The sequence below is a fragment of the Ceratotherium simum genome, chromosome 10, assembly GCF_057802395.1.
Source record: "Ceratotherium simum simum isolate JZ-2026a chromosome 10, ASM5780239v1, whole genome shotgun sequence".
Lineage (NCBI taxonomy): Eukaryota > Metazoa > Chordata > Mammalia > Perissodactyla > Rhinocerotidae > Ceratotherium > Ceratotherium simum.
This window is the reverse complement of record NC_141909.1, coordinates 63387357-63413507: the sequence shown is the minus strand read 5'-3', so window position 1 is coordinate 63413507 and position 26151 is coordinate 63387357. Positions and strand designations below refer to the sequence as shown.

At 39.1% G+C, this 26151-nt stretch overlaps 1 protein-coding gene across 3 annotated transcripts in view; it reads right to left on the bottom strand.

Moving 5' to 3' along the window:
* The window catches only part of VPS36 (vacuolar protein sorting 36 homolog), a 31678-nt gene extending 8870 nt beyond the window's left edge, over positions 1 to 22808 (bottom strand). For all 3 annotated transcript variants that reach the window (XM_087436122.1, XM_087436123.1, XM_087436124.1), the window contains exons 1-8: positions 22655 to 22808; positions 13800 to 13868; positions 12046 to 12116; positions 8671 to 8785; positions 7517 to 7606; positions 6698 to 6784; positions 285 to 317; positions 89 to 166 (exon numbers count right to left, since the gene is read on the bottom strand). In XM_087436122.1, the coding sequence (XP_087292248.1) occupies positions 89 to 166; positions 285 to 317; positions 6698 to 6784; positions 7517 to 7606; positions 8671 to 8785; positions 12046 to 12116; positions 13800 to 13868; positions 22655 to 22750 (639 nt within the window). In that variant the 5' untranslated portion in view covers positions 22751 to 22808. The remainder of the gene's footprint in view (positions 1 to 88; positions 167 to 284; positions 318 to 6697; positions 6785 to 7516; positions 7607 to 8670; positions 8786 to 12045; positions 12117 to 13799; positions 13869 to 22654) is intronic.
* Between the last annotated feature and the right edge of the window lie 3343 nt (positions 22809 to 26151).

Sequence of the window (26151 nt, the reverse complement as noted above, 5' to 3'; positions counted from 1 at the left end):
TAAGAAAGCAAACTGGTAAACTACCAAAACTTCATCGTGTTATTTGTGTAACCTAGTTTCTAATGCCTTAAAAAAGCAACCTATTTACCTCATCTTCTGTGATGTCACCTTGCTTGTCTTTTATCTTATTAGCAATTGATTTTGATAACTCCACCATTTCCTTAGCCTGTCAAGAGAACAGTAAAAGACAGAAAAGAAATCATGTCCCTAAAGTGTCTGCTAACAAAATATATTTTCAAAACTGTATAATTGGTATGAATTCACTGGGTGTAAATGACATATACCTTGACCATTAGCTTGCTGAGGTCTTCAAAGGCCTGAAATGAGAAATGAGTCTTTATTGGAATCTGCCTAAAGAATTAAAATGTTTTAAAGCAATAAAGCACTGTATTTTCTTCCCTATGATAAAAATTTGTAAAATTCTCTTACAAATATCAATTTATTTATATAAATATGTATACAAATAATAAATCTACCTTATTCTAAGAATTCAATTTAGCTAAGAAACCATACATTTTCCAAAACAAACCATAAAATACAACTTTAAAACAGTTATTGATTAAACAAACAAAAGGTGACATAAGTAATAGTTCAGAAAATATTATTTATTGTTCTTTGACACAACTAAGAAAATCTGTCACTGGTTTTTCCCAAAACCATTTCCTGATAGGAGGTCAAGACCAAAGGCATTGTAAAGCTTTCCTGGTTGAAAGCAGCAATACGCAGCTGCAGGAACAGTCCTTTGGGCACAACAATTCTGGCTTTAATAGCAGGCTTGATTTCCTGAACCTCAGCCTCCGAATACTGAATAGGTTATACTGGTAGCTTTGGTTATAGTAGATATCACAAAAGAAAAACACTCAAATACCACCAAAATGTGTCTAAATGAAACCCATCAATTGCTAATTTACTACAGTGAATATCCACTTCAAAGGCTTCTTCAAACTTAATCAGCCACATTTAAAATAAATTACGTTATCAACAATATACTTCTAGTGTAGAATATCTTACATCTAATAGATGTACAGATGTTATTTTTTAAAACCTACTAAGCGACTAATCGTTAATTGAAAAATCTTTCAGTCCACATAGACTAGTGGCCAACAGGCTCTGATTAGCTCATGCCCATCTTAATTACATGCAGGAAAGTATCCCCCATCTGCAAAAGGATTTTGCTAGAAGAATAGTGTAAGATTCTTATGGCCTACCCACTAAAGCTAGTACTGAAAACAAAGGGGAATGTGCACACACCTAACAGGAATTTCCTCAGATAAACAAAAGGCTTAAACACTGGATTCTTATCAGCAACAGCCAGCAGATCAGGAAACCTTTTGTGGGAAACTCTGGGCACCAGCTCTGAAACTAAGTCAATTCTAACATTTAAATGGAGGACAAATCACACACCAACCTAGTTTTCAAAAATAAAAGACACTAACACTTTACAGACTTAGATTTTTACTTTGAATACATAAAATATTGTATATTTTTTTTACCTATGTAATGGAAACTTGTAAGACAACAGTTTTAAAATTGTATATGGTAAGTAACTTTATTTACTGTTTTATATTTTCATAGAAAAAATATGCTAAAAGTAATAGTAAGTCCACATAGAATATATAAATTAGTCCATACTGCTTATAGTCAGTGAAAAATAAATATATTTTAGTGCCTTAGAAGAATTACCTATAAAATATTTTAAATAATTATAAAACACAAACAAAAGCTTCCTCATTTCTCTTTCTATTATTATTCTAAAATTTGGAATTAGCCAACTATCCAAAAAATGGGTGGAGAAACTACCTACAATAAAAATTAAAGCAATACGTGTATAAATGCAAAACAGATGCACATCCCCATTCTATTATTTTATCTGCCAGTTTACAGGACCTTCTATCCCTCTAGCACATTCGTAGTCAAATTTCCACTCCAATTTTGAGAAAAATGGCATCTGCTTTAAAACCATGGGATACACTCTCAAGCTGATTTATAGCTTTATTTCTTACTGACTTTCAGTCATTACTTTGGTCATTAGTTTCAGTAACTATTAATATATTCTTGAATTTTCAGTTTCAATATTCTTGATTCTGTTGCCTTTGAATATTCTGTTCCCTCTACCTGGATTCTCTTATCCCTATGGTCACCTGCTAGCGCCTGCTCATCTTTCAGGCCTTCACTTCCATTACTTCTGCTAACAAGCCTTCTCTGCCTCCAACAGAAGGTAGGGACCATGTTATGTTTTCCTATTACAGCCACTCTTTTCTCCTAACACAGTATTTCTCACAACGTAGAGAATGCCTGTTTGCCTGCCTGGCTGGCTCATCACCATACTATCCAAAACATCTGAGGCATGGCTCACGCAAAGTGCAAAATTAGTTCACCACTCCATGCCATCTCCAAAAGTGTCACAAAAAAAGGATGACAACAAAAGTCACTGAAAGAGGACAGTGATAGCACCTTCTGGGTGTCAAAGAGAGGGGCCATGATGTAGCAGACTACACTTGCCTGCAAATCAGGAGACCTGAGTTCTCATAACCCTGGTTCAAATCTAGTCATGAGCTCTGAGATGATTACTTCTCTGGATAGTAGGAACCCAGGATTCCGGGAAGATGGTGGCTGTGGCAGCATAGTTTTTGAATCTTTCCAAATCCCAACATAAAAACAGATAGGCCAACTAGATCTCAAAACCAAAAACCCACAGCCCACATATACTACAAAACTAAGGGACAAGACATCCACAAAAACCTCAAGATACAAGCAGGTGGGGACAAACCACCAAGAGCCACAAGACCTGCATGACATCACCACCTAGGTCAGAGAAAGTAAAGGGAAGCAACAGGGCGACTGATAAGTGTGAGAAGAAGAGAGCCCCAAACGGGCCAACAGGTGGTCACTGGAACGTAAACCAGGCCAATCTGAGGCCAGCAACTAAAACTGGGAAGGGTTTGCCCACTTCAATGGTGGGTGGTCCAAGGTGTCCTCAGGAAGGGGTAAAGCAGCCTATGAACTCTTGAAACTGACCCTGCAGGCTTCCCTTCCAGGACAGGCACCCACTCTGGGGAGAAACTACTGAGAGAGGAATCAGAAACTGAGCAAGGTAGGGATAATCGAGAGGAAGGGAAAAAAGGTCCAGATAGAAGCAGGGGATGGGAACAGGGCCAGGGAATCAGAGAGAGCAAGCCATCCCTTTTAGAACACATGGCATGAACACAGCAGAAAGTGAGCTCCGTGGAGGAAGAAAAGCTAGCCTGAACTAGATCTTCCTCTAAAAGGTCAGGAAAACTAATTTCACATGAAAATTAGCAACAGCAAAGTATCGAGGTCAAATCTCAAACAAAGTTATTGTAAGAAAATAAGGAACATAATGACGTTACAATGAAAGCATGCCAGAAAGACATGATCAAAGATCAGATCAAAATTTAGCCTTTTATTTCAAAATGAGCTAAAAGATGTTAATAAAATGACACAAGCTTTGAAAGGGCAATATAAATGAGAAACGAGATGCCAGGATTCAGGAAAGAATTTTTTTTTTAAATCATTTCTGAAATAAAGACTATACTAGACAGAACCCAAGAGTACATAAACTCAACAGATAATATCTTTAGAAAAACAAAAGGTGAAAAAGAGGAAAATTTTCTAAATAAAGAAATGAAGAGATAAAAAAGGTTTGAAAGAAAGTCACAAATAGTGAAGACAGGCAACAATAGGAGTCTCAGAAGAAAAACATCAGAGCAATTATTGAAAATTATAATATAGAAAAACGTCCATGAAATTAAAAGAAAAAATTTCTGAAACTAAATATTGAAGCACATTGTGTACCTGAGAATAACAACCCAGAATAACTAAAACACAGACACATTCTTGTAAAATTACTGAGCTTCATAAAAAAAGAAAAAAAAAATTGAGGGGCATCTAGGAAAAACAGCAAGTGACTTTTAAGGGGAGAAAAATTAGATCATCATCACTCTTTGGCAGCAACACTTCATGCGAGACAAAAACCTGAGAGTAACGTATTGAAGGCACTCAAGGAAAGAAAGTATAAGCCAAAGATTTTAAATCCACCAAAACTGACTTTCATGTGTAAGGAATACAACCATGCCAGACCCAGGGAATACTGTTCCCATGAGCACTTTCTGAAAAATCTCCTAAAGCATGAGCTTCAGACAACTAAAATGAATAGAGCAGGGCAACATAAGGACTGTGATTTTACACATGCAGTTGCTTGTAAAACTGAGACTGAATGCAAGCCAGAGGGGAAAGAGTGTCTGTAGTGGCTGAATGCTCAGACGGTGTAGATACGATACAACTATTTTTAAAAGGTGGAAGAATGGGGAGAATGTACACAAAAAAATTCTTTTTAACTGCTTTAGTAATTATTTGGTAGTGTAGTCCTGAATTTGAATAGGAAGTATCAGTATGACCTCGTGAGCCACTTATATTTAAACAAACCAAAAAATCCTAGCTGTTTGCACTGAAAAGGCCTAGAAATAAAGATCAATGCAGCAGAGATACAGATTCCTAGCAGGTAGATTGTGGTTCTGAAATACCATTTCCTAGCACAAGAAATCAAAGCTTCTCAGATAATGGTTGATTCCAGATCTTGGGCAAGAAATGTACAAGATGGTCCTGGAACTTTTGTCACACCAGATAGTGAAGAAGCTATCAAAGTCCACCAGGTCACATCAAAAGCACTCAGGAGCCAACTTGAAGAGACTCCCAGTGGCCAAAGATGGGACAATTTGAGCTTTAAATAGGATAACTGCAATTGATTGAAACCCATCAAATGTGTTAAAATTTATAAATTCATAAAAATATGAAAAAAACCTAATTAGTCACCTTTGGGGGATGATAAGGAACCAATTTATTACCCTGATGATAAAGGAAAAAGCACTTATCCTGGCTTCCCTATATGAACTATATCACTGAGTAGCCACATAGTAGATGAAGGGAAGCATCTCTTTAAAAAGTATTCTAATAAATGAAAAATAAATCACAGAATATAACCATTTGCAACCACCAATGAACCGACAGATCTATGCACTGAACACTAACAGCCGCTAACATCATAAAAAAAGACATGATGTGCCTCCTGATCAAAGAATACAGCATCACTTCTAGTCTTACCAAAGGGATCAAACGTGAGTCTGATCACACCTCTGGATCCAGCTGCCAATTTGCAGGAAATTCATAGAGCTGAGGAACACGTACAATGTTATCATAAATATATAATCAGCAAAACCTAGACCACGGGCACTTGATAGGTCAAATACCCTTGGTTTCTCAACAATAATCTGTCTTTTCAATTAGTGGGCCCAGAACAGGGATTATGATGGTTCATTTTATGTGTCAACTTGACTAGCTCATGGGGTGCCCAGGTCTTGATCAAACCTTATTCTGAGTGTGTCTGTGAGGGTGTTTCTGCATGAATTGCATTTGAACTGGCAGACTGAGTAAAGTAGACTGCCCTCCTCTATGTGGGTGGGCCTCATTCAGCCCACTGAGGGCCTGAAGGAATAAAATGTTGGAGGAAGGGAGAACAGCTTCTCTACCTGACTGCTTTGAGCTGAGACATCAATCTTATCCTACCTTTGGACTAGGACTTAACACCATCAGCACTCCTGGTTCTCAGGCCTCCAGACTCAGATTAGAATTTATATCACCAGCTTTCCTGGGTCACCAGCTTGCAGATGGCAGATTGTGGGACTTCTCAGCCTCCACTACGACATGAGCCAACTCCTTATACTAAATCCCATTGTGTACATAGAGAGAGGGATATAAACATAGGGATATACCTTCATCTATGTATATATATAGAGAGAGAGATGTAGTTATCCATATCTATATATCTCCTACTGGTTCTGTTTCTCTGGAGAACCTTGACTAATATAGCTATTCAATAACTATTTGCAGTTTAGACTTTATTTGATTGATTAGATCTTTGAAATTCTATGAACAGCAATAATCAACAGAATTTTACTTACAAACTATTATAAAAACTAAAGAACTACTTCATACTACCATTTTATAAAAATCCAAGACCATTTTTATATAAACATGGAAAAACGAAGGATGTGTTTAGATGTATTAACTAATTGCAGAATCTAATGCATAACTGGTTTTCTTAACTAGAGTTCTTTCCCCTTCACTTGAATTTCCTCATATATGGTGAAGTTTCAGAAACACTGTAATGTACATGCTCAGGGTCATTCTCCTGTGGAAGTGATAGGCTAGTTTGAGCCATTCTTAACTATCTCTCTATCTGGTCCCTGAGTGGTCAGTCATCAGCATAAAATTTTATGGTGTCTGGCCAGGGTTAAGGGCCACAGAACAGCATTTTTCCCTCAACTAAGTTAATCAAACGTCCAGAATAATTATACAGAGGACCTTGAACTCATTAGGAGTATTCTCCAATCAATTCCATCTAGACTTTAAAATTTACAGACAACAATCATGATGTTTTCTAATATCACAGAAAACAAATTTGTGTCTCTTTTTTATTCCTCTTTGGAAAAGGTTTTTAAAACACGTTTTGGCTAAATTATGCCAATCTGAAATAGATCTGTTAAATGGAATAAGAGACCGTCTGGCTTCAGGCAAACTAAATATATTTCAATATACAAAATGGAATTAGTCAAAGCTGTATTCAAAAGAATAAATACAAATGGCTGAAAAAGACAGCTGAATGGAACTTGTGTGGTACCTCAGAAATGTTTTTGTCGGTTTCTTTTCTTTTTTCTTCCAGTTTCCTTTCAATACCTACAATTCCTACAGCTCTTATTCTTCCTGGCTGAAAAACAAAAGCAGAAAATAAAACATACAAAATAGGAAGGATACAATCTTTTATAACCCACCAGTTGTGTTTTCAATGGTGGGAAAGGACCCACAAAGAACCAAAGAAAAACAGCATACAATTACATTCAGTTTCCTTTCAAAACATTTGTCAGTTTCTTGCCATACATAATGATCTCCAAATTATTATATGGAATAACTGAACATAAAATAAATGGCATATTTTACTGTGTATTTTAGATATAAATTAAATTTCCTATTCCTTTTTGTTCTTTGGCAAGCTGTTATGTATGCATCAGACCTTTAATAGGGTCTCAAATGTGCAAAAAATGGTAGTTTAAAAGTTGGCACTTGACAGTTAATCAAACAAGCTACTTTTACACATTTGAATGTCTGTCTACAGTTGGTGGTTAATTTAGACTGGCCTGGAAACATCACCCAGTGGTACTGTCTGTTCTCTCAGATGGCACAAATGATTAGGAAGAACAGAATGCAGTGAGTGGAATCTAACCTCTACCACCCCAAGAATCACTCTAATAAGTAGTCATTTATTTTTACTACGTGTTTACTGTCTATAGAGCACTAAATTAGGTTCTGCGAAAATAAATTTTTAATCAGAATTTCATCATTTTGTTCCTGGCAAGTTCTATAATCATAGAAATCTTTTCCCTTAATGAAGATGCAAGTAAAATGCTGAAAATACTGAATTAAGAAACAATTTAAAAAATACCTGGGGTCCTCTATTTGTTTGTAATGACTGGGAAACCGGCATATTCTCCCATCTTCTCTGTGTCATTTCCTCTGACAAACGCCTGTAAAACTGTTATGCACATACATACACTTTAAATGAGTCAGTCAGGCTGTGGCACCCTCATACAAATCATTACTTAACATTTCTTTAGTTGAAAGGTCTGTTCAGTCACTTCCAACAAGCCTAGAATTCTCAGAGACATCAAAGGAAATCAAAGGAAGTTCTTTTCTTGGATCAACTTCAGAAAGCACAAAGGAATAAAAAAAATGAACTGACCTTCTATAGAATGTGAGCAATTCTCAACAAAGAGATGAGTGACAATGAAATAAATAGACTTACTTTAAACAATCCTGCATATGTGGATTGTTTTCAATCTATAGGAAAACAGACACAGTGCCAAGAAAAATATACAACCATTATCCACGAAGGAAGCAGAGAATAATTTGTCTAGTTAAAATGTGAAGCCAGAACTTAGGGCCAAAACATGCCTATGCTCACAAAAAAATCAATGATATTTTTCTCCAACAGCGAGAATGACTTCAGTTAGTCACTTATACTTGCTTAGTGCCTACTGTGTGAGGAGCACTAGGTGAGGTGCTATAGAAAAAAGAACATAAGTAATTTATGATATCAATGACGAGATAAATACACACTAGCAAATGTCTAAAGAATACTTATACAGCAACTTATTAATCAGGACGTAGAACCTATTATACTATGGAATAAGTACTGAAGTGATTAGAACTGTATGGAGTTAATCAAGATAGACCGCCTGATTTAAGGCTGGTGAGCTTTCAGATATTGAGGTAGTTTAACATTTCACTGCATTATACTCTGTCCTTTAATCAAACTATACCACTAAAAACTTTACTAGTAGTCTAATGGCATGACTTCGCATATTTCCAACCTCTGCTCTTTCCTTGTGACCACACCCTCCTGCTTCCTGTTCCCACTGAAACCTAAACTTCATATTCTCCACTGATAAGGCTTAAGATATAATAAAAATTTTATTGTAAAAATATGGTGAAACCTGGTGTGTTGTACAATATTGCCCTCCATCATAATAACAAACAACAACGAAAATACATACAAGCACACATTTCTAGTCCAACTTTATTCATATAGAAACTTACCTCAATCTGGCCATGTTCTTTGAAAGAGAGTTTGATGTAGGAGTTCTTACTACTCTGGAATGGACCAGGTTCTTTGTTCAGAGGAGCTGGATGAAGATGAACCACTATTTTGGCACTAAAGAAAGAATGAATATAATGTATTTAATTGTATTTTAAAAATCACTAATTCTATTTTCATAACTTTTAATATATTCCAGATCACTTTTAAAGTTCAGGTAGAAACAAAGAACATCCTAAAAGGAATCCTTTTAAAGTTGGTATTCATTCAGTATTAATAAACTTTTCAGAAATATCTCTACTTAAAACTTACAAGCTATGAACCAAAAAGTTCAAGTTACTAGCTCTATAGATTAATAAAAATGTGGTTTTAGGAAATAAGTTCAAAATAAATTTGCAAAACTTGGGGTGGTTTATGATTTTGGTTTATGATTAGTGATTTCCATCCACAGAGTCATCCCCAGAGGTTAGCAGGGGGCCTATCATCTCTGCCAAAGCATACTACTTTACTCATTTGAAAACAAAATGTGAAAACTTATCTGGGTAAAACCGGCCAGCTGACATTTTATTAAAACTCCATCCAAAACTAACACTCTACAGTGTCACTTATGGAAAATGCCACTCAATCAACAGCATGATCTAGAAAGATATCCAATAGCAAAAACAATTCTCAAAACACTGCTGCTCTAGGAAGACAAACTACCATAATCTTTATGACTACCATTATCTCCTATTCTATTAAAAATATCATTATATTTGTTCAGTTTTACAAGTCTTTCTTCCCAGCCTGCTCAATAAACAATCTTCTACAAAGATTAGCAAAACCACAAAGCTCAGTCAAATACCTTGGATACTTAGCTTAGAGCTTTTTCTTTATGACCACGTTATAGATTCACCTATTACTCAATTTTATTTTGTTATGGTTACCTAAATATCACTGTACAATTGAAACACCATGCGTGGGGTCTCCTTAATGTAACAGACGCTTTGGTTAGTGACCTGGGGCCTATTCCTTCATCGCTTCCTTTGTGGTGAATATCTTTTATTTTTGGTGAGGAAGATTAGCCCTGGGCTAACATCCGTGCCCATCTTCCTCTACTTTATATGTGGGACGCCGCCACAGCATAGTTTGATAAGCGGTGTGTAGGTCTGCACCCAGGACCCGAACCCATGAACCCCAGGCCGCCAAAGTGGAACATGCGAACTTAACCACTCTGCCACCAGGCCGGCTCCTGTGCTGAACACCTTTAAGTGGAGTGAGTAAACAAACCGTGCAAGCAGAATCACAGGACTCTTTGAAATGCACTGTCAAGTACAGCAACAAAACTATGACAATTAGGATAAAGTGACTGAGCAAAAGCATTACACAATCTTTAAAACTATCAGATTTTGTCAAAGAATTTTGAGCCCTACTATCAGATTTCATCAAAGGAAACCCAAAGGAAAGCTAAAAGATTATGCTATAAAGTGAAGTTTAAAAATCCCCAAGTCAGCATAAAAGAGCCAGGCCAATTTTTTCATATATTCATTTCTTGGGTCATTCAATTACCATACTTCATCAAGTTTAAAATCTTCCAAATCAAAGAAGTATCTTGGGTTCAGAGATGTTAAAAGGTGAAAATATATATATACCTTTGAATCAACGAGATACAGAAATTGTTTTGAGGGGAGGAACTAAAGAGAATATTTGAGGAAAGTTAACCTGGCCATATTATTGAATTTCTCCTCATTGGAGAAATAAAAATAAGACACTAATCTGAAGGTAAATATTCTAAATATTTTTGTTATAGAGTTTATATTTCCTTAGAATACAACACAGAAAAATTCAGATGATCTAGAACACCCTTAGTTTTTTTTTTTTTTTAATTCTTTTTTTTTTATAATTATTTATTTATTTATTTCCCCCCCGCAAAGCCCCAGTAGATAGTTGTACGTCATAGCCGCACATCCTTCTAGCTGCTGTATGTGGGACACGGCCTCAGCATGGCCGGAGAAGCGGTGCGTCGGTGCGCACCCGGGATCCGAACCTGGGCCGCCAGCAGCGGAGCGCGTGCACTTAACCGCTAAGCCATGGGGCCGGCCCTAGAACACCCTTAGTTTTACTTTCAGAACTTAATAAGAAAAGCAATATATACAAATATCGAATCATTATGTTGCACACTTGAAACAAATATAATGCTGCATGTCAATTATGCCTCAATTTAAAAAAAGAAACTTAAGAAGATGGAGAAAAGTAACAAGGGGGAAACTATAAATTAGAGAAATAGCCTACTCTAAGAATCTATGCCTTATTAATCTTTCCAAAATGTTGGTTAGTTTCTTTTACGTCAACAGGGAATCTTTTATGCTAGCTATAGCATTATAATTAAGGCATGCACTGCATTTCCAGTGAAGTTCAACATTTGTTTAACCTAACGCAACTAAAGCTAAAGATGAGCTTAGAAAAAATTTTCCTTATCAGCAATATTTGTTCATAAATTGCCCTCAATTACATGCACTTAAAATATGAAGCCAGAATTTTTGATATACTTGAATAAACAGAAACATTTTAACCTGTGGCTTTAAACCAGGGGGACCACATCTCCTGGGCTGCCTGGGATAGAACCATTTTATGCTTGCCCTGGTCTAATTGTAAACAGCTCCCACTATTACTCTTATAAATGTACCAGTTTAGACAATAACTATTATGATACTCTAACACTGATATCGGAAAAAGTCCAAGTTGAGAAACTTAATGATCAACTAGAAATAGGAGCAAAGTCAGTTATTTTCCTCAGATGAATCATTTCTGATTTTAAGTACTCAATGATAGATAGACATGTAAAACCACGTCTGTGGAAATATATATAACAACAGCTGGCCCACATTTATTTATTATCACCCAAGGATATTATAGCAAACCTTAGTACTTGATTCATGCTTTAAGAACGACTTCCAGGGGCTGGCCCGGTGGCGCAGCAGTTAAGTGTCTGCCCTCTGCTTCGTTGGCCCAGGGTTCGCACCAACACACCATCTGTCAAGCCATGCTGTGGCAGCGTCCCATATAAAGTAGAGGAAGATGGGCATGGATGTTAGCCCAGGGCCAATCTTCCTCAGCAAAAAAGAGGAGGACTGGCATCGGATGTTAGCTCAGGGCTAATCTCTCTCACAAAAAAAAAAAAAAAGAATGACTTCCATTCATCAATGAGTTGAATGTAGGAAAATACGTCTAAGGGGAACTCCTGACACACAACTGTTATTTATAAAGCCCCAAAACACAACCCTTAGATTCACTCCCTCATGTGCAGTCGTGGCACAGCAATAGAGCAACTAAGTTAGCAATAATAGCTTGACTGGAAACATCTTTTGTGAATAAAGCCTGTAATATATAGACCTTACCTTTTCCCAATTCCAGCTGCCTGTTCTTCAATAAATACAATTTGGGAAAGAGGAATGGCCATGCAGCATTCCTAGGAGGAAATCAATAGAAAACATGATTCATAAGACTCATCAGAAATCCTTGTTTTATAGCATTTAATACAGTGCCATATACCTTTAAGGTACTTAATAATAAAAACAAAAAATAATGTTATTTTATTCCTTAAATAAACAATGAAAAACTGTATGAAAACAATACTGTGGTGTCATTTTGCTGCATGAAAGAACATACAGGTTTTTTTTTTTTTTTTTTTTTTTTAAAGATTTTATTTATTTTACTTTTTCCCCCCAAAGCCCCAGTAGATAGTTGTATGTCATAGCTGCACATCCTTCTAGTTGCTGTATGTGGGACTCGGCCTCAGGATGGACGGAGAAGTGGTGCCTTGATGCGCACCCGGGATCCGAACCCGGGCCACCAGCATCGCAGCGCGCGCACTTAACCACCAAGCCACAGGGCCGGCCGAACATACAGGTTTAAAAGCAGCTGTAACTACCTTTTACAGTATGTACATCTTTTAAAAAGTAGTATTTATATGAAAACTTTTTATATATAATATATTCTTATATAGAAAACAAAAAATAGAACAGGTAAATCAAAACAACTTTAAGGAGTATATTATAAAGGTGATTTTTCTTCTTTATGATTTTCTATACTTTACTCATCCACCCACAATTCATTTTTAACAGAAAATACTGACGTAGCTTCCCTTTATTAGTACATTTAATTTTAAAAATTATTACAAATGACTGGCATTTAACAGGTCTAAAGGATTTCTAAATTAGCCTCTTTATATGATAATCAAAAAATTATACTAAGATTAATTAATTTATAAACATGGTTTAAGGACACTGATCCCTCCAAAAAAGATTTCTTTCCTGAATGTATATTTCTTTTAAAAGAATTAGACAACATTAACAGTTCTAAGGTATACTTATCAACAAGGGCAATATCGCCAGTAAAGGGGCAAAAAGTGGTTCTTGAGGGGCAAAAAGAGTCAGATTTTGCAATGTTAGTGGCCTTTCAAAAAGCCTCAGTATAGTATATAGCTTATCTGTGAATTAAAATTTCATGGGGAGGGGGCAGCAATTATGAAAATAATGTAAAAGAGATTGTTTAATTTACTGGCAATGCTGAAATTTACACACACACACACACACACACACACACACACACACACAATTTCAAGTTAAAGCTCTTTGGAATAAAGATATCAGTTCCATACACATAACTTGTTCTCTCTTCCTCAAAATGAAAAAATGAGGGGGTTTCTCCTCTTGCTGAGTGACTTGTAGCAGTTCTTAATATCTAGGTAAAAGCATGCCCTTCACAGCAGACCTGTCCTCCTAATTCTCAACAACAATCAGGGAGAAAGGGTTGTTTTGAGGATGTATGAGTTTTTTTAAGGACCCCTGACAACTGATGGGAGAATCATTCCCATTGCACACGGAACATGCATTTATGAGGTAGGATCTGGCTGGTGTCACCGTGATTCTCTATTCAGTAACTACAGACTTTGCTGGAGCTGAATGAGGGACAACACCTACTCTTCTGTCTCTACTCCATTCAGTGAGATCATATGGGTCACACTCTTTCAACATTCTGAAAATGAAAATTTACTGCATCTATTTATAGTTTTCCCAGAAAGGAAAAAAAAAAAAAAGAAAAACTTCAGTGATTTAAAACTTAGAACAGATGGAAAAAACTGTTATCTTACATGATTTTTTTGATCTCTCCAAATTAGCCGGTGTGTACTAAGAAGGAGGGTCCCAGCATCAAATTTTATCTAGAAAGACAAGATTATCACAAAATATTACTAATATATCACTCAATGTGGTTCAGATTTTCTTCCTCATGGATTACACAAAAGTAAATCATATAAATAAACATTTTAAATGAGGCTTACCACAAATTAAAGAGAAGCAATGCTACACACTTCATAAGCTATATATACAGCCTTGCTAAAATCAGGAAAAAATTCCCAACAACCTACAAGTATGACAATAGGTCAGTGGTAAATCAAGTATGATACATTCATGTAAGGAATCCATGCATGTTAAAAATAAGAATAATGAGGGAGAACTGCATGGACTACCACAGAACTCTAAGACATAGAGTTAGGGGGGAAAAAGGCAGCTTGCAGCAAATTACATGTGATAGGATATGATAGATAGGTATAGATAATCTCCATATTCCCCCAAATTACACGTGAGATATATATATACACACATGTGATTTATACACATGTGTACACACAAGAGTAGTAGAAAAAGGTCTAAACGGAATACTCACTGATCTGTTAACAGTGATTATCTCAGAAAAAGCAAGAAAATGGGAGGAAGAGAAGCAAAGGGCCCTTCTGAGAAACTGTACACTTCACCATTGGTTGAACTTTTTTACCATGAGATTGAATTCATGTATAATACTCATATAATTTTTTAAAATAATTTTTAAATAATAAGAAAATCCAGAAATAGATACGAACAAGTAAAAATAAGTATGGATGGAGATTCAACCAATGGCGCTGGGACAACTGGGTTGCCCAGTAGAAAAAACAAACAAAGATAAGGCTGGATTTATACCTAACACATTACACCAAAATAAACTCTAGATGGATCAAATATTTGAGCTTAAAAGAAAAACATTATAAAAGCACTAGAAAAAATCACGAGAGAATTTTTTAAATAATCTCAGAATGGAGAAAGACTTTCTAAGAAAAACATTAAACCCATTAGCATCAGAGGAAAAGACCGATAAATTCAACTCCGCATACACACAAGCACACAAATTCTTGGTGCTTGCACCAAAGGCAAAGATGGTAGACTGGAAAAAATAATTGTAACTCACATCAGAGACAAAGGGCTAATTTCCTTCATATATAAAGTACTCTTATAAATCAATAAGAAAATAGCCTGTAATCCCTTAGAGAAATGGGCAAAGACTATTAACAGAAAGTTCACAGAAGAGGAACTACAAGTGACTCTTTTTTTTTTTTACTGCGGTAACACTGGTTTATAACATTGTATAGATTTCAGGTGTACATCATTATATTTCTATTTCTGCATAGATTACATCAGGTTCACCACCCAAATACTAATTACGATCCATCACCACACACATGTGCCTAATCACCCCTTTCACCCTCCTCCCTCCCCCTTTTCCCTCTGGTAACCACCAATCTAATCTGTCTCTGTGTGTTTGTTGTTGTTTTTATCTTCTACTTATGAGTGAGATCATATGGTATTTGACCTTCTCCCTCTGACTTATTTTACTTAGCATAATACCCTCAATGTCCATCCATGTTTTCACAAATGGCTGGATTTCATTGTATCTTATGGCTGAGTAGTATTCCATTGTGTATATATACCACATCTTCATCCATTTGTCCCTTGATGGGCACTTAGGTTGCTTCCAAGTCTTGGGTATTGTGAATAATGCTGCAATGAACACAGGGGTGCACGTATCTTTACGCATTGGTGTTTTCATGTTCTTTGGATAAATACCCAGCAGTGGAATAGCTGGATCGTATGGTAGCTCTATCCTTAATTTTTTGAGGAATCTCCATACTGTTTTCCATAGTGGTTGCACCAGGTTGCACTCCCGCCAGCAGTGCATGAGAGTTCCCTTCTCTCCATATCCTCTCCAACATATAAGTGACTCTTAAACAAATTAATAGATGCCAACCTCACTGATAATAAAAAAAAAAAGGCAAATTAAGAAAACATCAAGATACCCCTTTCATCCATAAGTTTGGCAGATGTCCAAGAAGTTTGATAACATTGTGCTGGTGAAGCATTGGGGAAATAAGCATTTGCACACATTGCTGAAGGGACAAGCTCTATGGAGGACAATGTATTAACATCTATCAAAAATACAAATACCAGGGGCCGGCCCCGTGGCTTAGCAGTTAAGTGCGTGCACTCCACTACTGGCAGCCCGGGTTCGGATCCCGGGCGCGCACCAACACACCACTTGTCCGGCCGTGCTGAGACGGCGTCCCACATACAGCAACTAGAAGGATGTGCAACTATGACATACAACTATCTACTGGGGCTTTGGGGAGAAAAAGAAAAAAAAAAGGAAGAGGATTGGCATTAGATGTTAGCTCAGGGCTAGTCTTCCTCAGCAAAAAGAGGAGGATTAGCACGGATGTTAGCTCAGGGCTGATCTTCCTCACGAAAAAAAAAAAATACAAATACCACATATCCTTTGATCCAATAATTGCACTTCTAGGAATTTATCCCACAGATGAATTCACACGTGCACAATGATATACTGCTAGGTTATTCACTGCTGTCTGTCAAAAGCAAAAGGTAGAAAACAGGGGCCTGCCCAGTAGCATAGCAGTTAAGTTTGCGTGCTTTGCTTCCAAGGCCCAAGGGTTCGCAGGTTCGGATCCTGGGCGTGCACTGATGCACCACTTGTCAAGCCGTGCTGTGGTGGCGTCCCATATAAAGTAGAGGAAGATGGGCAGGGATGTTAGCCCAGTGCCAATCTTCCTCAGCAAAAAGAGGAGGATTGGCATCGGATGTTAGCTCAGGGCTGATCTTCCTCACAAAAAAAACAAAAAGTAGAAAACAATTTAATGTCCATCAACAGGGAAATGTACATCCACAAACTGAACGACTACTCAGTCATTAAAACGAATGAGGAGACTCCTTACATACTTACTGTATTTGATAGAATCTAAGATGCTAGTGATTGTAAGATGCATCCTGATTCCAGAGTTGTTAAAATGTGTGTGGGGGGGAGTGCACATTTAGAATTGATGAACTATGGTAAATTTTCCACATAGATTAAGTGAAAAAAACAAGATCAGAACTTCGTGTGCATAGTATATTACAAATTTATATTTTAAAAAGGAAAAAACAATATATTTTATACAAATACCTATGTATGACATATATGCACAGCTCTCTAGAATGATGTGCTGGTGGCCTCTGGGGGGGAACTGGATGACAAAGAGACACAGGTGGGAAGGAGACTTAACTTTATACTTTTTGTGGGTTTTTAATTTTTATCATGGGATTGTGTCCCTACTCAAAATATAAATGTAAAAATGTTTTTTAAAACCATAACACAATCACAAAAAATGCCAGCTAGGTCTTTAGGACCAAACCTTTAATCTTCATAATTTGTTATTATGCACTGAAAATATATAAGGAAGCAAATTTTAGAGTTGGAACCCAAGAGATTAATAAATCAAATCACTTCATTTCTGTTAAAAGCAAGAAATATATTGGAAGCGTCTATTAACTCTAATTACTAGAAAGCAGAATTTGCCATAAGGTAGGACTTGTTTGTATCCTTTTGAGGAGTAATTAGTTATTTCAAAAGTTACAAGGTTGGTCCCATTTATAATGCCACCTTACAACAAAAACTCAAAGGAAGGCATTTTAGAGAGAGTCTAGTTTATTACAAATAATCCTTTTGAATTTAAAATAATCTGATTAAAAACGGTCAAGTAAATAACCAATTAGAACATTATTATATATCATTCTTTTTTTTTTTTTTTTTTTTTTTTTTTTTTAAAGATTTTATTTATTCAGTTTTTTCTCCCCAAAGCCCCAGTAGACAGTTGTATGTCATAGGTTCACATCCTTCTAGTTGCCGTACGTGGGACTCGGCCTCACGTTGGACGGAGAAGCGGTGCCTCGGGGCGCCCCCGGGATCCGAACCCGGGCCGCCAGCATCAGAGCGCGCGCACTCAACCGCCAAGCCACGGAGCCGGCCCTATATATCATTCTTAAGTAAAAATAATCATAAATTTAATTATGTATGCAGCTGACAAAATATATTACAAGATACTCATGATATTAATACAGAAAAAAGTAGGTTTCAAAATAGTATACATAGCATGATTACACACACACATACACAAACAGAATATGCCAAAAGTAATTGTTTACGGATAGTAGGATTACTGATTATTTCAAGTTTCTTCTATTGGCTTACCCATATTAAACAACTTTATTATTTGTCTAATAAAAAAAGATAAAGAAATCTGTTACAGGCATATATAACTTCAGGTAACTCTGAAACGTATATACATTATTTCTTGTTAAATCAAACATATGCAGAAACACTTTTTTTTGCCAAAAAAGTCTTTGTATAATAAATAACCAACATACTTTTGACATGAATTTTAAAAAATTATTTCTATGAGTAAGGTATGACTGTATTACTAATATCTTAATATTAAATAACATGGTTAATAAGCTTTAATGGTAAGAGACCTCCTGAACCATCTGGTTGAAATACACTCTGTGAGAGATCATTCCACCAAAGCGCTTCAACACTTCCCAGAAAAGACTTCACGAATTCTATGTTTTCCTCTGAATCAGAAGTAAAACATACATACTCTTGGCACTTAAATCAGTCTGGCTTCAAATGTTTTGGTTAACCTTGTGTCTGAAAAACTAAATAATTGAGTTTAAGATATTTTAAAAATCTCCTTTTTGCCAATGAGTAAGATTTCCCTTTTCCAAAAGCAAATATTTTATCAACTTGAGAGTACATGATGCTACATTTGAGCATAATAGTTCTGATAAGAACTCGCACTTCAGTTTACTGAAATCCAAGCATAAGGATGTGAATTGAAAGCTGAAGCCAGAGTATGTTCCATTGCTGTGTCAATTAACAATGTGCAAACGTAAAACGTTGCTGCTCTAAGTGAAGACATTGTGTAATAGTTCCCTTCAGGGATTCCAAGGGATTACGAGCTAAACCTGACAGACAAGTTTAGGCTGGTTTGCTTCCACCTCTCAGAGCCAGAATAATTTTAACTACTTAAACAGTTGATCTAATTTAGACATTCGCTGAATAGGCTTTTACTTTGTATGTTTCGTTTTTTATTTAACATTTTTCTTACAAAAGTAATACACTGTTGAAAATCTGGAAAATATTTTTTAAAAGTCTAAAAAAGAAAATGAAATCACTCATAATCAAACTAGCCACACACGTATACACACGTGTATACGCATATATGTGCATGTATATATTTGTACATGTATACATGTGTGTGTGCATGTGTGTGTATAATCTTTAAATAAAATGAGGCCGTGATATTTAGTTTTATAACTTGCTTTTTTTACTTAGCCGCCTATCATTAGCAATTCCTCATACTGATTAGGGCATGTCATATTTAATTAACCAACCGCTACGGTGGACATGTACATTGCTTCCAATTTTTCCCTAATAGTATATAATATATGATACTGCTGAGATGAGCATCCTCTTTCATTACATTTTTATGCATCTCTGATTCAATTTCCCTAGGGTGAATTCCTAGAAGTAAAATAGCCAGCTGAAAGAAAACAAACATTTTCTAAATCCTCTAGTATATGCTGCCAACTTGCCACTTTACACACTACTAACATTATTTTAACACGCTTCTTACATTATTTTTTCACTTAGCTGAGGCTATAGAAGCTTCTATGAATTGAAACAAACGACCTGTCCACGCTGCTTATGCAAACCACACATTATCTGGTCATGATGGCCCCGTGGAAACCGGGCCTCTATAAACAAGCAGGCGCGCCTTTATTCGCAAGAGGCACCTGGGCAGTGGGAAGAACACAGTCTACTCTCGCTCCACCAGTTACTAAGCATGGACCTTGGACGGGTCACAGTTTCCTCAACTATCAACTGAGGGTCTCTGTCCTCATCTTTGGGAGGATTAGCTATATTAAACATTACAAAAGAGGCTAGCACTGGTGACTGCTGTATTTTTTTTTTTTTTTTTTGGTGAAGAAGATTCACCTTGAGCTAACATCTTTTGCCAATCCTCCTCTTTTTCTGCTTGAGGAAGATTAGCCCTGAGCTAACATCTGTGCCAGTCTTCCTCTATTTTGTATGTGGGTCACCACCACAGCATGGCTGACGAGTGGTGTAGGTCCGCACCCAGGATCCGAACTGGTGAACCCAGGCCACTGTAGCGGAACTTAACCACTACGCCACGGGGCCGGCCCCTGACTGCCGTACTTTTGAAGCACTGCGGCACAGTGAACAAAGCTTTGGGAGTCTGATCAATAGAGATTTAACTCCTGTCTCTCCTAATAATTAATTCTGTGGATCTTAGGCAAGTGGCTTTCTCTCTGAAAGTTATTTTTCTCATTCAGTAAAATATTCACCTCATATGCCCATTGAGAGGATTAAATGAGATCGTACATAAAGCTCCTGGTACACAGTAGGTGCCCTAATTATTCAGGGTTTTTAAAAAATGTATTTCATACCCACAATAAGCCAGAAGATACAAGGATGAGTAAGGTACACTTTCTGCCCTCCAGGAGCATCCAACTGGTCTACTAGACAGCCACTGCACCCTTGCCTGGGGAATGTGTTGGGCTGCAAAGCTGTGAAGGCTAAGCAGTGTGGATGGCAGTGCCTAGATCAAGGGAGCCAGAGAAAGATTCTGCAAGGGAACTTGATCAGATCTGGAGGCTGATGTCCAGCTTCCTAGAGTCCTCAGACCACGCGAGGTCTGTAAGCCTTCCAGTAGCTGGAGGAAGCCAGGATGCAGGACTTTCCCTAGGAATCAGTCTGGCCCTCAGTCATACTAGAGACAGGTCAGCAAGTGACTGAGTAGACCAGCCCAGGGACCACAGTGGTGAGCAGGCTTGTTTGAGAGCTGTGCTTCAACTCAAGACACCTACACCCTTCTCTCACCACTGCTAGCTTTTGGAACAGTTAAGAATTCTTGACTAGATCAAAGGGTCTCAACTAAGTGTTTCCCGTGGCTTTTTTCTTAATCCTCTGATATCTATATCTACTTATCTGCTAAAAGAAAAAACAAAAAACTTAAAGGGAAAACTAGAATTTGCTGAAAGGGAAAACTAGAATTTGCTGGTTTAACAATGGTTTTTCACATACAGGTAGCAATGATTTTGATTTTTTATTGTTTTAAACAGATCATAGTTACATTATGTGCCAGCCAAGGTGTTCCTAACTTGCATACTGGAATTGCAAAGAACAAGAGCCTGGTGCTCTGCGAGAGCATGACTTCCTGCAGGGAGTGGCTTTGGAGAAGTCTTTGAAGACCCATCACCGTCAGCATCCACTTCTGAGAGTGAGGGCATATTAAACCCGCTGATGGACGGGAGGTTGATTATGCTTCCCATTTAAAACAGTTCCAAAGCTGTAACCTTGGTTTAAAAAACAAAAACACTTAACTTGTCACTCCAGCCAAAAGATGCAAACTCAATTTGAGAGCAAGTTCATACAAGTGCTGAGGCCATAAATGGAGTAAGTCCAAGTAAATTATTTAAGAAAAAGACCTTAGGGCCTGCCCGGAGGCGCAAGCGGTTAAGAGCGCACCCTCCACTGCGGCAGCCCGGGGTTCACAGGTTCGGATCCTGGGCGTGCACCGACGCACTGCTTGTCAAGCCATGCTGTGGCGGTGTCCCATATAGAGTGGAGGAAGATGGGCATGGATGTTAGCCCAGGGCCAGTCTTCCTCAGCAAAAAAAGAGGAGGATTGGCAGATGTTAGCACAGGGCTGATCTCCTCAAAAAAGAAAAAAAAAAAAAAAAGACCTTAACTCAATAATGGAGGCAACACAGTACACAGAAAATGCCCTAAGGGAGGCGGAGCAGCCGGGTCCCATGTCACCTCAGCCCTGCCTCTAGACAGCAGTGTAACCCCTGCCCTCCATTACCTAGGAGGAAGGAAGCCCCAAGCTTCTGCAAGCACCGACCAGGAAAAGCTATGGGTCAACGAACGGATGCAGAAGTACAGAAGGAGTTGTATTAACAAACCTGCAAGGAAGGAGCGGGAGCAAGTGAAAACTCCTGGCAACTAAAAGTACTGGTGAGTAAATGCGGTTTTTACGTTTTTCCAATTCCAGCTTATACATTTCATCCAGAATAAGATGAAATTTTGTAGTTTGACGGAAGTCTCCATCCAATGTTTACATACAGTTAATACGTCTCCTCTCAATGTACAAATGCATCTCCTAAGGTTTATGCTTGGATTACAAGGTACAGCCTACTACATCACTTGACAAAACTCCTTTCTAAAGTAATTCCAAAAAAAGTCCTTATCAAAGGCGTCCCAACGAGACAACGACACCTCTTTTCAGAAACCCCTTCAAAGTAATCCGTCACCCGCCCTGGCCAGGACTGGGATCCCGCCGGCTCCCGCCAGGTCGCCACCGCAGAGCTGCCCCGGGCTGGGGAACGCAGAACCACGCCGGCTCCGCAGGCAGGAGGCGGGGCCGGCCTGCCCCGGCCGTGACGCCGAGATCGGGGTAACAGGGACCTGAGACCGTGCCCAAGGAATCTGCCGTCGCTGTGGCCGCCCCGACCGCGCGCGGCACGCGCCCTCCCCGGCCTGCGGAGGCCCCGCCATCCTAAGGGGACATTCGGGGGCGGGGGGAGCAGCCGCCGCCCGCGCCCGCCCGGACGGTTCCGAAGCCGGAGCCGGCGCCGAGCGCTGGGCGGGCGCCGACGGCGGGGGGGGGCGCCGACGCTCAGGCCGCGGGCCGGGGCCGGGACATAGGCGGAGGCCCTGCGGGCCGGCCTGACTGCGCGCCGCGGGCCGGGGAGCGGGGCCGGGCCGGGCGGGCCGCCCTACCTTCTCCTCGCCGTCGTAGATGCGCACCCCGCGCTGCTGGATCACCAGGGTCTCGTTGATCTCCAGGAGGCCGCTGGTCCACACGAATCGGCCCATGGCCCCCGCCAGGCCGGCCTCCGCCGCTCGCCCGCCCGCCCGCGCCGGCGCTCCGGGGCGGCGAGCCGAGCGCCGGGCAGCCTGCGGCGCCCCCTGGCGGCGGGCGGGGCGGAGGCTGGCAGGGAGGGACCCGGCTGCGGCAGCGGCGCGGCCCGGAGGGCGCCCAGGGACGTGGAGACGTGTTTGGAGCGCCCCCTGGCGGCCTGTGCGCTCATGGCCCGACCGGGACGTCCAGCTCAGAGCTTACAAGGTACTTCGAGGGAGTCCAGACCGCAGCTTGGACTTCCTTGTCGTGCGTTATTCCTGCATGTTTGTGCCGTTTTCTTGTCAGTGCCCAACATGTTACCATCTTCATTAAAGGCTGCAAATAATAACTTTTTTCCAAATGAATATTTACAGCCTGAATTGTTTTTACATAGCTGCAATCAGTACCTAAGTACTATTTTGTGCCCCTCTTTTTTCTTCCCATTCAGATCGCTTTTGTTTAAACATTTCCAATATTAACGCAGACCTCATAAATTTACTGTAGACAATATTTCAATATATAACTCTCCCATGATTTGCCTGTGGGTTGGTCCCCACAAAACAGTCAATGGCGGCCGCTCCCACCTGCTGAGCGTCTGCCGCTGCCTCTTTCATTTTATTTTTGTATTTTGCATTACAAATGGAGCACCTATATTTGTACTTCTACAACTGATATATTTTTTTCCTTTAGGATTATTTTCTTAGAGTGTCTTCCCAAAATAGAATTACTGCTTTAAAGAATTCAAACACACTTTAGAGAGCCTGCTACATATTGGGGACTGACTTAACCAGGATGCAGTGCCACCAGCAAATTGGTCTTTTCCCAAGTGATTTAAGAAAATTTTTATATATTGAGGTGTATGGGGAAGCTATTCTGGTTTAAACTTGAAATTTTATTTGAAGCAAAAGGCCTGACTTGCTGCTTGTCAAACATTCATTGCACATCTGCTTTAATCATTATCCTAAGAATGTACTCTTTGAAGAGAATTGATGCCTCCCTTCCTATGACTTCAGCATTCTTTGAAGATAAGTCTCCCTTCCCTTGACTCCCGAGTCATGTTGGCCTGCTGTGTAGGTGCTAATTTGTAACAAAATATCTCCTTGAACTCTTGAAAGAATGTACTCCTGTCATGCTTGGTGTGTGTCTCTTTGTTTGGAAATGTATATAACCGTGCTGAAAATCACTCTTCTCCGGAGCACTTTCTTCCTTGCAAGGGCTGTGGCTCCCGGGCTACAGTCCTCAGTTTGGCTGGAATAAAATTCTCACTCCCCTTTTCTTTAACAATAGAATGATTATTGATTATTTGCGTTGACACAAGCCAAGTAACCCTGGCTACATTAGCCATTATCATTTTTGTTATTTTTTTCCCACTTGACAGTTATTTTATTCTTGTTTCTTCTTTTCATTTGCTGATGAGGCGATTTCTCAATACCTTTTAATCAAAAGAAAATCATTGTGCTGAAGAACGTCTAACACTATATAAAGTTGGACAGGCTCCACTGAAGAACATAGGAATATTAATTTAAACCAAATTAAAACAGGCCAGAAGAAGAGGCGTGGAAAAGGAGATGGGGAAGGAGCCGCTAGTGAGGTAGGAAGACAACCAGGAGAGTGTGGCATCCTGGAAACCAAGGAAAGAGAGTAAACAGGGAGAAGGAAAGGTGGACCGTGGGGTCAAGTGCTGTGGGACTGAGGACTGATCACTGCTCTCACCACATGGAATTGGTGGTGGTCTTGACAACAGTGAGTCCAATGGAGTGGTGGAAGAAAAAGTCTTAATGGAGTGGTTTTAAAAGAGAAAAACAGGAGGAACTGTAGAAGGGAATATAGAGAACTGCTTTGAGGAGTTTTGCTGCAAAGGAGAGCAAAGAAATGGGTTGGTAACAGGAAGGGGAAGGGAGGTTGAGAGGGAGGTTGGTTGGTTGGTTTTTAAAGTAGAAGAAGTAATAATATGTTTGAACGCTAATAGCCGTGATTGAAGACAAAAAATTGATAAGACATGAGAGAGGGGGGAGGTTTGCTTGAGTGATGTCCTTCAGTAAGTCAGAGAGAATGCACAAGAGAGGATCAGAGATATTTCTAATATCAGAGGAGAGCAGAGTATGTGGTGCAGATGCTGAGAGGTGGCTAGATTTTATGGTGGGAATCTGCACAAATTCTCTGGATTGTTTTAGTTTTCTTAGAGGAGGAAGCAAAGCTGGGAGAGGGGAGAGAGGAGGTATGGATGCACGAGGGAAGGACAGTATGATTGCCTGACCCACTTGAAGTTTCCTAACATGCAGTTAAAGGGAAGCCAGAGTGGGGATACTCCAGCCCCGTTCAGCGGCAACACTGAATGGGAGAGTAGGAGAGATGTGGATGTCTTTAGGCATGTGGTGTTTCCACGCTGTGGATTGAGAGAGGCAGGGAAGGGTATGAGCAAGCCCAGCACCAGACTACTTCTTCCTCTGTCAGTGACCTGTTCTTTCTGCCTGGAACCTGTAAGATTGTCTCATTATCCTTGAGGTTCAGAAATTTCACCAGGTGAAAGATTCTAGGTGTGTATCCTTTCTCATTGTCCTGTTTGTGAGTTGATGATGCTTTTCAATATGAAGACCCAAGTTTTTGTCCTCTTCAGAAAAGTGTTCCTCTATTACTTATTTGATTATTACTTCTGGTCTGTGTGTTCTTTTTTGCCCCTTTGGGACTTTTGATTATTTGTGTATTATAAGCCTGTCAGAACTGTCTCCCTCCCATGACCCCTACCTTTTTCCTCATTGTGTTGATTTCTATATATTTTGGGGCTGAATTTGTGTTTTTAACAGTGACCATTCACTTTTCTAATTCTTTTGTTGAATTTTTTAACTGGGAAATTTTTTTAAGTTCTAGAATATTTTTAAGTTCCAGAAACACTTGACAGAGTGTTCTAATTACATCTACTTAGAGTTCTCATTACATTTTTAATGAAGTTTTCTTCCACTACATCCCTGAGTTCTGCCTTCCACATTACCCTCCTGATCTAATTCATCCTGTTCCTTCTCCTTTAAGCTGCTCTTTCTTTGAGTGTCTCATGCTCACTTTGCCTTTATCTATCAGTGTATGTGAGGTCCCCCAGCACCTGTGCAGGGCAGCCTATTGGGGTCTCACATGACATAGGTTGACAGGTGGTTTTTCCCAGGGGACCAGAGGCGATTAGGTCAGTAAGCTGAGAACCTCTCTTCTGAGTCACTTCAAGTCAGGCCTCTCAGTCTCAGCCTACTCACTCATTCAACAAATATTCAAGAAACATTTATTGAGTACCCACTATGTGTCAGGGCCTGTTCTAGGTATTTCAACTCCTCTCCTATACTGGCAAGAGAAGCTGCTGGTTTCACTCAAGTTGGATAGAACTGGGACT